At 43.9% G+C, this 17,472-nt stretch overlaps 1 protein-coding gene across 1 annotated transcript in view; it reads right to left on the reverse strand.

Moving 5' to 3' along the window:
• Nucleotides 1–2,986: 2,986 nt before the first annotated feature.
• TSPAN13 (tetraspanin 13) overlaps nucleotides 2,987–17,472 on the reverse strand; it is a 93,216-nt gene continuing 78,730 nt past the window's right edge. The window contains exon 6 of the mRNA XM_089660248.1: nucleotides 2,987–12,816. Coding sequence (XP_089516374.1) covers nucleotides 12,742–12,816 — 75 coding nt within the window. The 3' untranslated portion in view covers nucleotides 2,987–12,741. The remainder of the gene's footprint in view (nucleotides 12,817–17,472) is intronic.

Raw genomic sequence — 17,472 nt, forward strand, 5'->3', positions numbered from 1 at the left:
CTGGAGGGACTGCAGGGAGAGCATTTACTAGAATTGATCCCCTGTATTTTCCTCCTGCAGCAGCTGAAAGCTGACTTCTCCTCCTCTCCCACCTGCCGGCATTCTGCTGCTGCAGGCAGAAAATACAGGGGACCTGTTCTAGTAAATGCTACCGCCACTGCCCAGGTTCCTCATCCTTCTACTGCCTGGAGCCCCCTCGTCCCTCCATCCCTCGCAGTGCTGCAGCTTCCTTCTCTCCTGCCGGCTACTGCAGGGATCTTTCTGGATGGCGAGTCGGGAAGATGCTAGTAAATATGTAATTTACTGGTCCCTTTCTTTTTTTTTTTTTTTGAATGAATACAATGAGTGATCAGTTTCGATTACTCACTGCTTTCATTCCTAACTGAACCATAGTAAACTGCATTTACTATGCTTCGGTTTATGAATGGACAGGGAGACTGTGCAGAGCTCTTCCTGTTCATTCACTCTGTGCAACTGAGGCTTCAGATATAGAGATTAAGGACTGTTTTCAATCTCCTTTCTGTGTCTCAAAAGCAAGACATCAGGGTTTTGTTTACACAACCGATATTTCACCAAAACCCCCCAACAGAGCTTCTAATAAAAATTGAAAAAGTAATTTAAAAAGTACAATTGTAAAAATAAAAAAAAACAAAACAAAAACTAATGACACTGTTCCCTGCTCTACTTACTGATGCTGTGCACTGCTCTATGGACTCCATCCACTACCCTACTGCCACCGTCCACTGCCCTACTGACATTGTCCACACACCGTCTACTGCCCTACTGACATTGTCCAATGCTCTACTGACTGCACTATCCACTTACTGTTTAGTTAGGCTTAGCTAGTTAATTTCATTTAAAAAAAAATGGCGCTGAACCAGGGTGATCTTTGATCGGTTTGGTGTTGTTAAGGTAGATCTCCACCTGTCACACGTGCCTACCCCAATGTATGTGTTATACCAGTGGAAACCCCATGAAAGTTATAAATCACTGTAGTAGACATCGCTACTCTAGTGACCTCCACTTGCATCCAGGTCCCGTCCTGAGAATTTGCCCTGCTGCATTGTGAGGGCTCGCCTTGGTGCCATTCATAGAACACTTTCCATTTTCCCCAAAAAATAGAAAAGCATTTTCTGATTGGACAAGGTGGAATGATGAAGGGGTGACTTCCACAGGATCTCCTTCCAACATCCATTAGGCTCTTCTCTGTGAGGGAGATGTAGACTCACACCACCCTAGGACAGCTGGACTCTGCCACCAACTTCCTCCTGGCACTCTCCAAAGAGCTTCTCCAGACCCAATTTGATCCCTGGACTTGTGAATAGCCCCCCCAGCCAAGCCTAGCTGGGACCTCAGTGTCTTCCTTTTAAAGGCTCCATGTACACGGGACACTTCTGAACAATGGAAACTGATTGCTGGAAACCGTTGGTTAAAAAAAACATCTGTGTAGCCGTGTTTGCATACCGCGTCTATGAGTGTTTTTAACGATAACCTCAGGAGACCTTCCAAAATGCCCAGAATGCACTGAAAAGCAGTAAAAAATTTAATATTTCAAACATTTTGAGAGAAATAGAGAGAGCCATATTGGTTGAGATTAGCGATTTTTTTTTTTTTGTGGTGTTTGGATGTGTTCTGGCTCATTTCTGTGCAGAAATTATTGCAGCAGCATCTAACATATTTTCTTCCATGCGAAACCTCAAAGTTTGGTGTACGGGTCCATTTGAGTATCGGGAAAACGCTTTGCATGCATTTTTAATGATGAAAAAAGGCTCTGGACAGCATCTGGAAATGGAAGAGTTAAAAAAGGTTTCCAAACGCAAACACATATAAACGCGGTTAGCCACGTTTACAAGCTTTTGGCGTTTAAAACGCTGATAAAATCTACTCCTGAACGCAAGTTTGGGTGTTAAAAAGAAAAAACGACTCTAAACTCAACTGCCTGTAAATGACGATGTGTACATGGACACATAGGAGAACATTCGGAAGAGTTCAGGGGCTGCTGAAAAAAAAAAAAAATGCAGAAAACCTCCTAAACGTGAGTTTATCAGCTGCAGTGTAAATGGAGCCTTACAGAGTAAGATCCTTTGGAAGGAGTGACTGTTGCAGGGGCGGACTGACCATTTGGAAACTCGAGGGCCCGGGGTCAGTGGGGGGCCCCATGAGATGCCCCTGGTACCTTTTTTATAGGCTGATACCAATAATGGGGCACCATTCCTCCCACTGACACCAATGATGGGGCACTATTCCTCCCACTGACACCAATGATGGGGAACTATTCCTTCCACTGACACCAATGATGGGGCACTATTCCTCCCACTGATACCAATGATGAGGCACTATTCCTCTCACTGATACCAATGATGGGGAACTATTCCTCCCACTGACACCAATGATGGGGCACTATTCCTCCCACTGATACCAATGATGAGGCACTATTCCTCTCACTGACACCAATGATGGGGCACTATTCCTTCCACTGACACCTATGATAAGGCACTATTCTTCAGACTTTCCAGTTTACTGCCCTTTAGAATGGAGACCCCTGGTGTAGAGGCCAGACATTAATCCAAACAGGTCATAGCAGATATTCCATATATGAACAATACGACCAGGGGTGGACTGACCATTTGGAAACTCGGGCACTGCCCGAGGACCCGGGGTCAGTAGGGGGCCCCATGAGATGCCCCGGTAGATTTTTCATAGGCTTTTTTGAGTTTGGGCAAGGACACAGGGGCCCCATGATCCCCTATTGCCCGGGGGCCCCATGAGTTGTCAATCCGCCCCTGGACTGTTGCGATTTGTTCAATGCTCTCTGTGCTAAGCAAATAGTATCAGCACTATATAATGCTGTACAATGACTATGCATAGCACTTGCCATGGCGTGTTCATGAGTAATATTGTATTATAGTGGGGTTTTTTTTATTTTTTGTTTTGTTTTTTACTTTGCCATCTAGGAAGGCAGAAAGAAGACATTTCACAAGTTGAGTTGTTTGTATTTTCAATTTTTATCAATCATTTTGCAGTGCAAATTGAGATCAGTCTGTATTCACAGCATTAAAACAGGAGAGGGGAAAAAAAACACAACATAAGATGTACAGGAATTCACCCAAAAAAAAAAAAGAAAAAAAAACAAGCCACATCAGTGAACAGAACCATATACAAGATATCTCCAGCAGACTACAGAAGAAAGAGGCTGATGTCAGCATATTCTTAAAGTGAAACTTTTGCCAATGAATATGACCACCATTTTGATTTTTTTTTAATGTACTTTATTTCTTTCAGGTACTTGTATATCGCTGTCAATTTACACAGCGCTTTACATATATATTGTACATTCACATCAGTCCCTAACGCCCTAAGGGGCGTACAATCTAAGGTCCCTAACTCACATTCATACATACACATACTAGGGACAATTAGGACAGGATCCAATTAACCTACCAGCATGTCTATGGAGTGTGGGAGGAAACCCACGCAGGCACAGGGAGAACATGCAAATCCCAGCCAGGAGGTGCCGTGGCTGGGATTTGAACCAGCAATCCTAGTACTGCCAGGTGGAAGTGCTAACCATTTAGCCACTGTGCTGCCAACTTTTTTCATTTTTGAACATTTTTTTATGTCCTTTTATGTACAAAATCACTGGTGACAGGGTCTCTTTGAATACTAAAGTACAAAGGGTAAAAAGATGTAGCACTCTACGGCACAGGTGACAAACTGGCGGCCCTCCAGCTGTTGCCAAGCTACAAGTCCCATGAGGCATTGCAAGATTGACAGTTACAAGCATGACTCCCAAAGGTAGAGGCATGATGGGACTTGTAGTTTTGCAACAGCCGGAGGGCCGCCAGTTTGACACCCCTGCTCTACAGCATCCAATCAGAATTCTTTAATTTCTGCTGCTGGAGGAGGATTGTAGATTGGTTGCTCTGGAATACACCACACCCACTCTTTTTTGCAGCAATAATAAATAGAAACCGCTAGTCTTGTTTTTAAGGATAGCTAGAGAACCTATGAGTGGCTGGTCAGGGACGGGTGGTCCATTGTCCTATGTCTATTGCAGAAACAAATTACTGATTGGAAACCTAGTGTTTCAAGGTTTCATATATGGACCTGTGGGCATGGGGTGCTGGGAGAAGGCACGGCCCTGTGTGGGACTAAAATAAGGTCCTGAATCTGCCACCACAACAAAGCTACAAGGGACATTATAAAGGCTTGTCCTTCGTCAAGTCAAGGAGCCCAATGTTGGCCACTTACGTATATCAACATTTATATAAAATCCTGCCAATGGGACATACCATATGTGAGACGCCATCTCCTCCAAAAAATGTGAAGCACATCCCATCGCTACAATACTTTCTGATGCACTAAACTGGAATACTTTCTGATTTCACTCAGACTTTTGTGATCTGCATACCTGTCCTAGGACATTCAACTAAAAATATCTATGCTAAAAAGGCAGCCAGAACAGAATACATGGGGACAGCCATTGCTTGAGCCCAGAGGCTCCTGAATTTGAGCACTCCGTCAAGTGGCTTAGTGGAATGCCTCAACAACAACGTCTAGCGAATAATCAAAAGTGAGCTATATTTATTACCAATGGAAATGCCCAACAAGTCAATCTCATTGTTTTTAAAAGTTTGCATCATTGCATTGTGTACAGTTTTGGGAAATAAAACAACCACAGTTGTGCTCAAAGGTTTGCCTCCCCTGGCAGAATCAAGAAATGTTGGCATTGATATTGAAAATATGACTGATCATGCCAAACAACTGTCTTTTATTTAAGGATAGTGATCATATGAAGCCATTTATCACATAGTTGTTTGGCTCCTTTTCAAATCCCAATAACAGAAATCACCCAAATGGTCCAGATCGAAAGTTTCCCTCCCCTGAAATGTTTGGCCTTGGTACAGACACACAAAGTAACACACATGGGTTAAAATGGCAATTAAAAGGTTAATTTCCCATATCTGTGACTTTTTAAATTGCAATTAGTCTGTGTATAGTCAATGAGTTGGTTAGCTCTCATGTGGATGTACCAAGCAGGATGGATATTGAGCCATGGGGAGCGGAAAAGAAATGTCAAAAAGACCTGAATGACAAGGCAATGAAACTTTATAAAGATGGAAAAGGATTAAAAAATAAAAAAAAAAGAGATCCAAAGTCTTGAATATGTCAGTCAGAACAGTTCAATCACTTATAAGTGAAAAATTCAGGGATCTCCTGATACCAAGCCAAGGTCATGTAGTCCAATAAAGATTGCAGCCACAACTGCCAGAAGAATTGTTCGGGGTACAAAGAAAAACCCCACAGGTAACCTCAGGAAAAATACACGCTGCTCTGGAAAAAGACAGTGTGGTTTTTTCACGGAGCAAAATGACAATATTTGAACAAAAAATTAGCTGCATGGTTGAGTTGCCAGAAAGAAGCCTTTACCCAAATACCACCCTACCCGTGCCCTTCGCTCCTCACAGGACTTCCTACTCTCTAGCTCCCTGGTCTCCTCCTCCCACGCCCGACTGCAGGACTTCTCCCATCCTCTGGAACTCCCTACCCCAATCCATCAGACTGTCACCTACCCTCCTCACCTTCAGGCGCACCCTGAAAACCCATCTCTTCAGGGAAGCCTACCCCACCCTCACCTAGCAACCGATCTCCTCCACTCCTCCCACCACTCCCTCCCCCACAGCCACTTCCTCCTGTACCACTACCCCCTCCCTCCTAGATTGTAAGCTCCAAAGAGCAGGGCCCTCTAACCCCTCGTGTATTGTATTGTTACTGTATTGTCTCATGTTCTGTCCTCCTTGCTATTGTACAGCGCTGAGAAAACCCTTTGGCGCTATATAAATACTGTATAATAATAATAATACTCCGCCAATGCCACAAAAGAAGATTGGTTGCAATATGTCAACCACCTTGACACGCCTCACAGCTTCTGACACACTGTAATCTGGAGTGATGAGACCAAAATAGAGCTTTATGGTCACAACCATAAGTGCTATGTTGGAGAGGGGTCAACAGCGACAAGAATACCATCCCCACAGTGAAGCATGGTGGTGGCTGATGTTTTGGGGGTGTGTGAGCTCTAAAGGCACAGGGAGTGTTGTAAAAATTGATGGCAAGATGAATGCAGCATGTTATCAGAAAATACTGGCAGACAATTTGCATTCTTCTGCACGAAAGCTGCACATGGGACACTCTTGGACTTTCCAGCACGACAATGACCCCAAGCACAAGGCCAAGTTGACCCTCCAGTGGTTACAGCAGAAAAAGGTGAAGGTTCTGGATTGACCATCACCAGGGGTGGACTGACAACTCATGGGGCCCCCGGGCAATAGGGGATCATGGGGCCCCTGTGCCCTTGCCCAAACTCAAAAAAGCCTATGAAAAAGGTACCAGGGGCATCTCATGGGGCCCCCTCCTGATCCTGGGCCCTCAGGCAGTGCCCGAGTTTCCAAATGGTCAGTCCGCCCCTGACCATCACAGTCTCCTGAACTTAATATAATCGAGCCATTCTGGGGAGATCTCAAACATGTGGTTCATACAAGATGACCAAAGACTTTGCGTGACCTGGACGTATTTTGCCAAGAAGAATGGGCAGCTATACCACCTGTAGGAATTCGGGGCCTCATAGAAAACTACCTTATTACAAAGACCGCACACTGTCATTGATGCTAAAGGGGGCAATAGACAATATTACGAAGGGGATGCAGACTTTTAAACAGGGGTTATTTCATTGGTTTACTTGTTGCCATGTTTTGTTTTTTATATTGGGCCATTCTGTTATGTCCTACAGTTACAAAATATGAATCCCATAAGAAATAGGTTTTGCCTGCTTACTCCTTTTTGCTTTAAAAATGGTACATATATATATTACTAATTCTCCAAGGGGAGGCAAACGTTTGAGCACAACTGTACTTCAGCAATAACCACTTCAGATAGATAACAGACTTTTTACTCTCAATCAGGGTCCTGTGGAATGCTAGGTGTAGAATCCAGAGGTTACATGGGGTTCCATATGATGTGGCTGTTTAACCTCCTCTCTGAAGAAGCCTACGTACTGTAGTTCCTGAGCCGACACCAATTGGCAAAACCAGCAAACCAATGATCTAGTTAGCTGTTTGTAAGGGTGACATTCTGACCACCACTGTAAGAGGAGCATTCTTTGCATTGGCCACTAATGTATGAGGCATTTTTTTCCCCATTGACTCCAATAGAATTGGTATTAATAAGGGTTCCTTGAAACTTGAAAATTATGTTAGGACTTTGGTGTGAAAAAAAATTGAGAAAGGCTGCTTTATATCAACCACAACACTTCGCTTAAAACATACTGAGCAATTCAAGTCTAAGGCCTAAAACAGTAACAGAGGCCTTAGTGTGACACAGTACTCCCTGTGGTCACACTAAAATTTGATCCATAAAAATTACCCTCCCACCTACTAAACCTAAGAGCAGGCATTTCCTAGCTTTTAGATGAAAAAAAAGGGCAAAATTTCACATGATGACTTTACAAACACTTTATGGCCAACAGTTTGTGGACACCTGACCATCACACCTATACGAGCTTGTCAAACACCCCATTCCAAAACCATGGTCATTAATATTGAGCTGGCCTCCTGTGCAGCTATAACAGCCTTCAACCCATCTGGGAAGGCTTTCCCCAAGATTTAGTGTGTGTCCACTGAGTCAAAAGAACATTTGTGAGGTCAGGTAAAATTTTGAACAAGATGGCCTGGTTCACAATCGGCATTTCCTTTTATCTCAAAAGGTGTTCAGTGGGGTTGAGGTCACTTTTCTGGGAAGGCTTTCCATAAGATTGTGGAAATTTAGAGAGTGTCTGTGGGAACTTCTACTCATTCAAAAACATTTGTGACGTCAGGCAGTCATGTTGGATGAGAAGACCCAGCTCACAAATCGGAGTTCCAATTCATCCCAAACGTGTTCAGTAGGTTTGAGGTCAAGGCTCTGAGTAGGACACTTGAGTTTCTCCACACCAAACTCCTAAAACCATGTCTTTATGACTTTGTACACAAGGGCACAGTCATGTTCGAATAGAAAAGAACTTTTCCCAGACTGTTACCACAAGGTTGGAAGTGCACACTTCTCTAAAAATATATTTTATATGCCTTTTTTAAGGCTTTTACCCTCTTTTGGACTTTGAATGCCGCAAATAACACTTCATGTCCCTTTGTGTCTACAGTCACCTCTCCATGAAGCCTATGGAAGGAGCCATGGTTGTCACCCAGCTTGGACTTTAAAAAGGCATATCTTTGTTCATCTGGAATACATGGTGGATTGATGGAAGTACTGGTTTACAAAAAAGACAACATTGGTTTTTGCTGTATTTCCAGCTTATGGCAAGTGAAAGAAACACAGCAATTTTGGCAAGACCAACGCTTGCAAAAAATGATCTTAGCCTAAAAAAGGAAACAAATGCAGCCACCACATCAGTACTGGTAAGTTGTAATATATTACATTATTGTTTTGAACTCAATCATTTAGAGAGATGTCCACAAATTGTAGGCTTACTTGCATTTGAAATATCAATCACAACTGGAAATCTTCAATAATGACACCAGAGGGCTCAATGTTGGATAATGGAGCTTGAAAATTGAACAAGGGCAAATCAACTTTTTTTTTCAATATTCCTTCATTTTGTCAATGACCACCCAATGGATTTTGCAAGGAAATAATTCAACAACTCAGAGGTCTATGCTCACCATCCCCACCCCCTCCCTCAGACATAACAATCCTAAACCAAGATTGGTAGGTAGGACTCATCTGAATACACAAGATGTAAAACCTGCTACAGATCAAAAAGTGGTTTCTTGTTACAGATTGAACACATGAACACAAATATCACTTCCCTACAGTACAACCCATAATTTAAACAAGAGAAATAAGAAACCAAATTTGTACAAATCCAAAATTCCAAGTCTTGGAACAGAGAGTTTCTTGCACCAAACGAGCAGCACATTACCAAAAATGGTGGTTTAATGACAACTTACATCTTTTTCCAAAAACACATTTGCTTTATGTAGCAAGAGAAAAACAAACAAAGAAAAATGCATATAGGACAATGTAAAATGCTGCAGCTACTCGGATGTTCAGGTACTGGGAACCTGCAGGGTGATTGACACCATCAATACTGTCTCACGGTGCTCCAAGCCAATGACTGGAGACCACTTTAATGAAGAAATGCATGTGGATTTACTAGGATTACATTTTAAAAGGTTCTCCAGATAAAAGTCAAATACATTTCTTCTACAGAGGGGACCATTCAGTGGTTTACAGCCTTCAGGTCATAAACTTCTGTGAAACACAAGGATTGTGCAAGATCTAAGCACAATAGTCTCCAAACCCCAAAAGGCCAGATGCAGCCTTTTGCTTGCCTTCATCTAGACTTTGGGGCCCTATTGCTCCCATTGATATGAGACACTTTCTCCCATCCCATCAACGATGGAGCACTATTCCTACCACTGACACCAACGATGGGGCACTATTCCTCTCAGTGAAGCCAATGATGGGGCACTATTCCTTCCACTGACACCAGTGATGGGACACTATTCCTCCCACTGACACCAACGATGGGGCACTATTCCTCTCAGTGAAGCCAATGATGGGGCACTATTCCTTCCACTGACACCAGTGATGGGACACTATTCCTCCCACTGACACCAACGATGGGGCACTATTCCTCTCAGTGAAGCCAATGATGGGGCACTATTCCTTCCACTGACACCAGTGATGGGACACTATTCCTCCCACTGACACCAACGATGGGGCACTATTCCTCTCAGTGAAGCCAATGATGGGGCACTATTCCTTCCACTGACACCAGTGATGGGACACTATTCCTCTCACTGCTTCAGTGATAGGAATAGTGTCCCATCATTGCTGTCAGTGAGAGGAATAGTGTCCCATCATTGCTGTCAAACGATGGGACACTATTCCTCTCACTGAGGCCAGTGATGGGGCACTATTCCTCTCACTGACACCAATGATGGGACACTATTCCTCTCACTGAAGCCAACGAAGGGACACTATTCCTCTCACTGGGGCCAGTGATGGGGCACTATTCCTTGTCCTACTGACCACAGGCATTATGTAATTTTTTTACTCCCACTGATGCTGGGGCATTTGCTACCCCCACTGGCCACTATTTGCCTCCCCTAAAGTCTGAAGTACAGTAAACTTGACCTTTATTTAGAAAGTTTGGAGACCCCTGTAATAGAACAACCAATGCCAAGATGGATTGATTGTTAGGGGAAGTATGGACATAGACACTAGCAGAGTTCAGGCAGGGGATGACAGTTGTCTTACCTACTGAGCCAATAAAATCTGGCTCGTTTGTCTCAGGGTATCAGCAAAAGAACAGGTTGGAATACATGTCACAGTCCCTACCATTCCATCACTATTGGATACCCTTCCATCGGTTTTTAGACAAACATTTTAAGACTCATATAGGCTTCCCATGATAGACGTCCCCCAGTCCTCTGATCCTTAGCACTGCAATGTGGTAGGGTACTTTTGGCAACCCTCATGCTGCATCCCGATGAGGTGGGCATTCCCATTTGATTGGCAAGCAATCATTCAAATGGCCCTTAAAAACTCCACTCAAAATTTAAAGCAGAGTGTAATTCACTGAACAGTCCTCTTTTAGCACTTTCCTGGAGAACCTCGAAATTGTACACACAGGAATAATAAAAATGCATTTTACTTCTGATTTAGAGAGCTTCAGTAGTCTTTGCACAAATAACTGCAATGAAATGGTCAATAATGACTGTTTTATAGTTTTTTTTCCCCAGTACTCTCAAATGTAAAGTAATTGAAAGTAATAGAGATGAAATGATCTTTTTTTCATTAATGGCTCCCCAATCCCATTAGACAACAATAAAAAGTTCATTTAAAAAAAAAAAAAAAAAAAAAATCAAGCTGGCTCTATTCCCACTGGACCCAACACATCTGTATTCTATAAAACAAATATACTTTTTATTGCAGGTACTTAGAGTGCATGCACAGTCAAATTTTTGTTTCGTTTTGGATAGAATGTGGAAAGGTTAAAACCCGTTTTCGGTTTTATTGCTGTAAGGGCTCTCTATTCGTGCTGGAGACCATTGTCAACAAGGCAGAAAGTGATGGAAAAATCTTCTACCGGAGATACCTGCTCAAGTGTCAACTGGCTAAAAGGGTCATTCCCCTTACTTCCTGTTGTGTCTCTGAGACCGGAAGTGAAGAAAAATCTCCTCAATGGGACACAGACAGCAAGAAATAAGTGAAGATTGTAGAGATGGGTGAGGAGCATCATATGTGAATAGTCTTGACAATTTCAGTCAGTTAAAGAACAATGACTTTATTAAAAACATAGCTAATGCATTTGGGGTTGGATTGCCCCCCTCCCCTCCATCGGGACTAATAGTACCTCAATTGTAGATGCAATCATACACATAGGTTTTTAATCTGTACCTCTTTATGTTAGCCCTGAGGGGGATCCCCAATCTCCTGAAACGCCTTGGCTAGGTTTTATGTCCTACACTAAAAGTGATGATTGTTCTTCAACCAGCTTGAGTTTCCAAGAGTTGAGTTTACGCACCGCGATCGTCCACAACCTTTGTATGCTTTAAAGGATAAGTTTACCTTTAGAACGTTCCACCTGTTTTTAGGGTGGAACATGTAACATGTTCCCATAGTTGCGCCCCCCCCCCTTCCTTTGACAGATAGCATGGGGAGAAGTTTCCCCGTACTGTCAGATTTTAAAACAGTGCTTCCGTTTGGTTCTCTGCCCACAGGGCCGCGTCACTCATTCACAAAGTTCTATGAATGAGTGCCTACAAGTCCCAACAGCCCTAGCGGCTGTGGGCTTGTAGTTTTCAATGAACTATCACGGCGCTGTGGAGTGCCGTGGTAGTTCACTGAAGCTTCCTGTCAGTATATCTGCTTGCTCGTACATCCCGTACAGCAAGAAGATATTCTGACAGGTCTGCAGGAGACCTGCATGGCACCAGCGATCTACTGGTCGCTGGTGCAATACTTTCCAGGCTCTTCTGGACTTTCCAGGCTCTTCTTCTGGATTTTTTTACCTGCAAAAAAACGTGCATTTATTATTTTTGTTCAAAATGTGGACTTATCCTTTAAGGGTCCTACTGCTAGGACTCTCCATGAGGCATGCAACTACAAGCCTTCTCACCACTGACAAGGTCTGGTGTTACCAAACACGTACACTACAAAGCAAGAAATAAGTGACAGGATCTTAAGCCTACTCTATCCAAAACAAAACAAACAAAATGTGGCTGTGCATACATTGAATTCATATTTTTGGTGCATTAGACACCCCTTTATTAGTTCACTGCACACCAGGTGGTTTCCAAATTTGTCCCCCTTCTCATCCCCAAAAAAAGTTATAAGCAACATAAGCAGTATGATTCTTCTGGAATATCACACTCCTCAGTTTAATTTATGGTTTTGTGTTATTTTTATCGATATTGGAGTTTCCGAAGTGTTTCCATAGCAACAGAGGCTAAGTGACAAGATCGATATTGCTTTAGCTTTTCCCAACTTTACGCTTTCCTTCAAGTGTTGAACATAAATTAATTATTGGTATTTAAGTCCCTTTTAAAAGAAAACAAAAAAGGTTTATAGTTGAAGTCACGTTCTTCAGACAAAAAACAAACAACCACAGCAACCGAGACGCTGTAGAGGATTCAGTAGTGTACACGGGGACGAGCAGTCTTAGGAATGGTATTTCCATCAGAGGAAGGCGCTGGGATTGGCTCGCGGGTCCTTCTGGTTTCTGTATCTGTAAGTCAGCCAAACACCAAGGATCTGGAAAAACAGAAAAACAAAATAGAAGAAAAACATTAAGTAACCTAAGGAAGCCTATATACACACTACATGGTCAAAGGTCGGTGGAGTTTTGACCATCACAGCTTTATGATCTTGGATATTCCATCCTTCAACTTCATACCTTATACTAAACCTCCCTCAACACTTTCCTCTTTTGACCTCGCTACTACCGAAGAGGTTACTAAGGTTTTCTCAGAATCCCGTCTCGCTACCTGCCCCCTGGATCCTGTCTGCTCACAACTACTACGGTCACCCTCTTCTTCCATCCTATGCTCCCTCACTCACATCTTCAATCGCTCCCTCTCTAACGGTGCCTTCCCCTCCCCTCTAAAGCATGCACACATCACTCCCATACTTAAAAAGTCCTCCCTGGATCCCACCACCCTGAACAACTTAAGACCCATCTCCCTGCTGCCATTTACCTCTAAACTCCTAGAATGCTTAGTCTACAATCGCCTGAGCTCCTACCTCACTGACAACAACCTTCTTGACCCTTTACAGTCTGGCTTTCTCTCACTCCACTCCACTGAAACTGCTCTACTAAAACTCACTAATGATCTACTAACAGCTAAAACCAATGGCCACTACTTCATACGCTTACTACTTGACCTCTCTGCGGCTTTTGATACGGTTGACCATCCCCTCCTCCTAAAAAAAACTCCACTCTCTTGGCCTCCGAGACTCTGCTCTCTCCTGGTTCTCCTCCTACCTATTGCAGCACTCCTTCAGCGTTACCTATAACTTTGCCTCCTCCTCTCCACTTCCTCTTTCTGTAGGGGTCCCTCAAGGTTCCGTTCTTGGACCCCTTCTCTTCTCCATCTACACCTCCTCCTTGGTCACTTGATAAACTCCCATGGCTTTAAGTACCATCTCTATGCTGATGACACACAAATCTATCTTTCTACTCCTCACCTCACCCCTTCAGTCTCCTCTTGCATTACTAACCTACTAAGTGACATATCGGCATGGATGTCACTCCAGTTCCTCAAACTCAATCTTTCCAAAACTGAGCTCTTAGTATTCCCCCCAGCCCGTGCCCCCTCCCCTGACTTCTCTATCAAGATCAATAATACAAACATCAGTCCCTCCCCTCATACCATGGTACTAGGTGTAATCCTAGACTTCCATCTGTCCTTTCAGTCCCAAATCCAATCACTGTCCAGATCTTGTAGACTTCACCTCCGCAACATCTCCAAGATACGCCTGTTCCTAACCTCGGAAACCACTAAGCAACTTATTCACTCCCTTGTTATCTTTCGCCTTGACTATTGTAACTCCCTCCTCATTGGCCGACCTCATCGCAGGCTGTCCCCTCTTCAGTCTATAATGAATGCTGCTGCCAGACTCATCCACCTCACCAACCATTCTGTATCGGATAAAATTCAAAACATTAACAATAATATATATAGCTATTTATAACTCTGCCCCAAATTACATCACCGATCTTGTCTCCAAATATCACCCAAACCTTATTCTCCGCTCCTCGCACGACCTCCTGCTTTCTAGCTCCCTTGTCTCCTCGTCCATTCTTTTCTCCAGGACTTCTCCAGAGCTTCCCCCATCCTCTGAAATTCTGTACCCCAATTTATCAGACTATCGCCTACTCTGCTCACTTTCAGGCGATCTCTGAAAAACTCTCTCTTCAGGGAAGCCTATCCTGCCGTCAGCTAATAATGGAATCTTCTACTCTTCCTACCAGTCCATCCCCCACAGTTACTACCTTTTGTACCACTAGCCCCTCCCTCCTAGAGTGTAAGCTCCGAGGAGCAGGGCCTTCCTATCCCTCTTGTATTGAACTGTATTGTCTTCCATTATATTGTAAAGCGCTGAGCAAACTGTTGGCGCTGTATAAATCCTGTATAATAATAATAATCCAGAACCATGGATATTATTAAGGAGTTAGCCTATTTTTGTGGCTGTAATGTATCCACTCTTCTGGGAAGGCTTCCCAGAAGATTTTGGAGGGTGTCTGTGGGAATGTGTTCCGATTGAGTCCAAAGAATATTTGTGAGGTCAGGTAACGATTTGAACAAGAAGACTTGAATCACAATTGGCATTTAATTTTATCCCAAAGGTGTTCAGTAGGGTTGAGGTCACTTTTCTGAAAAGATTTTCCTTAAGATGTCAGCATTCTGGTTCATCCCAAAGATGTTCAGTAGGGTTGAAGTCAGAGCTCTGTGAAGACCACATGAGTTCCTCCACAATGTGTCTAGTATGTCCAAAGTCTTAAGTTAAAAGTCTTTTTCTTCAGCAGGCTTTTATGGAAAGCTGATCTGATCACATATACAGTACTCTTGGGAAGGGGGGGGGGGGGGGAGACAACCCTACTCCCCCACCCACTCTGTGGTTCCCTAGCTCTCCTGCTAATCCTAGGAGCCCAGGACCATAACAAACACTGTCAGAATGCAAGTGGGAAGAGCCTAGGGAACATCAATTCCTCTTCCTCGATCTCTGCTAAGAACCCAGGAAGTACTCAGCTCTGAGCATTTCCCGGGCTCAGAGATGTCAAAATTCCAGCTGAAAATCCAGGCGCATAGTCTGTACTTGGTCCATTGGAACAGAGGGCAGGGGAGACAGAGGTCCAATAGAGGATCTATCACCTGCCAAATGCTCTCACATAAGAAGAAACTTGTGATAGCAATAAAGGCGACTATAAAATAGAAATGAAAAAAAAGTATTAAAACTTAAAAAAAAAATAAAAAAATAAAATTAATAGCACCCGAGCACATTTACTGGTGGAAAGGAATATCTATGGGAAGCAGCCTCATCCAGAAGACGAGTATTGCAGCCAGAGCTGAATTTTTTGTTTTAAACCCCAGCTAGAGGACTCTTTAAAAATGTTTCTTTACTCTTTGCATAGAGCTGGGCTTTATAAAAAAATAAGCCAACATCTGATGATGTCAGCCCCTAGTCAATGGGGTTATTTTAGGGAATAGAACCCTTGCCAAGTTTTATTCCAATATGGTGTCTTCATTGGGGACATAATGTAAAGGAAAGAGGTGGACTCCAATTACGTGGTCAGTTCAACCCAAGTGCTGCAGTGACCAACTGGTTGGAGCTGCTCATAGAACTCTTGTAAGGTTGGGGTCAGCCTGTGGCCAGGTGACTGGTAGATCGGGCCCACCATCCCAGAGCCTCAAACAGAGTGCAATGCAACATGTAAAAGTTGGAGCTGTAGTAGGGAGCAAGAGCCACATAAGCCGATGCCTCCTCTGTAGTGTCGGCTCCTGTCTCATGCGGAGTGATATCAACTGAGCTCCATCTCTTATGCCAGTTAGCGGTCTCCAGAGTAGGGCCAGCAGCAGGAAAGAAGGGATCTTCAGGTGAAGCAATACACTAGGCATAATAGTTTAGGTCTGCTTTCACACTGATATGCTGCGGTTTACCCACACCGCGAGTGCATCTGCAACTTTCCTAGGTTAGCTGAGCTTAGCCATAGACTTCTATTATATGCTGTGGGTTTGGTGCACTAAAAGCGCACCAAAATTCCTGAATGCAGGAAAGTGCACCACCCCTGCAGGATATAATAGAAGTCTAAGGCCAAGCAACGCTAGCCTTGGAAAATCGCAGGTGTACTGCATTGCATCTGTGGAGCAGGTAAACCGCAGCACATCAGTGTGAAAGCAGCCTTACAGGGGGTACAGAACAGTAAGGGTTCGTTATTATTATACAGGATTTATAACACGCCAACAGTTTGCACAGAGCTTTACAATATATCATTTGCAGTTGGGGGGGGGGGGGGTAAAAACCCCATGGTTAATACGTGTTTTTACATCCCTGCTCCAAACGCACCCCCTTTAGCTGCAGTGGCTAGGGGTTATACGCCCTTTCTTGGTTGGTGGGTGTAGCGCCTGCAAAGCATGACCCGCGCAAGTGAATGAGGGCGCTCTGCGAGTGTAGCAAATAAGGCATTAAAGCAGGCAGAGGTGAGTTGCTTTCTCACCACATGCTTTAACCCCTTGGACCCTGCAGAGCATGCAGTTGTGGGGTGCTTGCAGACTGGCCCCATTTACTTGAATGGGTCGTGATTGGCAGGCGGCAGCACTCACCAAAAGCAACAGGGGGTTTAATTCCTGCTACGTAAGCAGCTAAAGGGGGTAGGAATTGGGGGAGGAAAAACCGTGACTCAACCAAAATGGTTTTACCCCCCCAACTTTAAGTGTGAATGACCCCCAAGGGTGCCACTGCTGAATGCAACTAAGGGCTCATTCACAAGTGCAGGCACTGCTGTTCCTCTTAACCACTTTCCGTCAGGCCGTTTATATAAACGGCCAGACGGTGGCAGTGCAGGGTCAGGTGACAGTTTATAAACGGCCTCCCCGCCTCCTGCTTGTGCACGCTTACTGGGAGTGCGCAGCACAGCGATCCGGTGCCCGCTGTGTCCTCCGGACACACTGGAACACCGATCGCAGGACGGGACCTCTGTGCAAGGTCCCGAACATGTGATCACTGATTGGCCAATCAGTGATCACATGCAGAGTAGTAAGCAAGATGTCACTTCTGACATCATTGTAATTAGAGATGAGCGAATTATTCAAAAATTCGGTTCGGCTGATTCGCCGAATTCGCCGAATAAATTCGCTTCGAGCCGAATATATTCGCTGCGAATTTAACTTATAAAAAGGGTGTTTCTAG

Source organism: Staurois parvus, unplaced genomic scaffold, assembly GCF_062004578.1.
Source record: "Staurois parvus isolate SC_StPar_1 unplaced genomic scaffold, SC_StPar_1.0 ptg001220l, whole genome shotgun sequence".
In the NCBI taxonomy this organism is placed as follows: Eukaryota; Metazoa; Chordata; class Amphibia; order Anura; family Ranidae; genus Staurois; species Staurois parvus.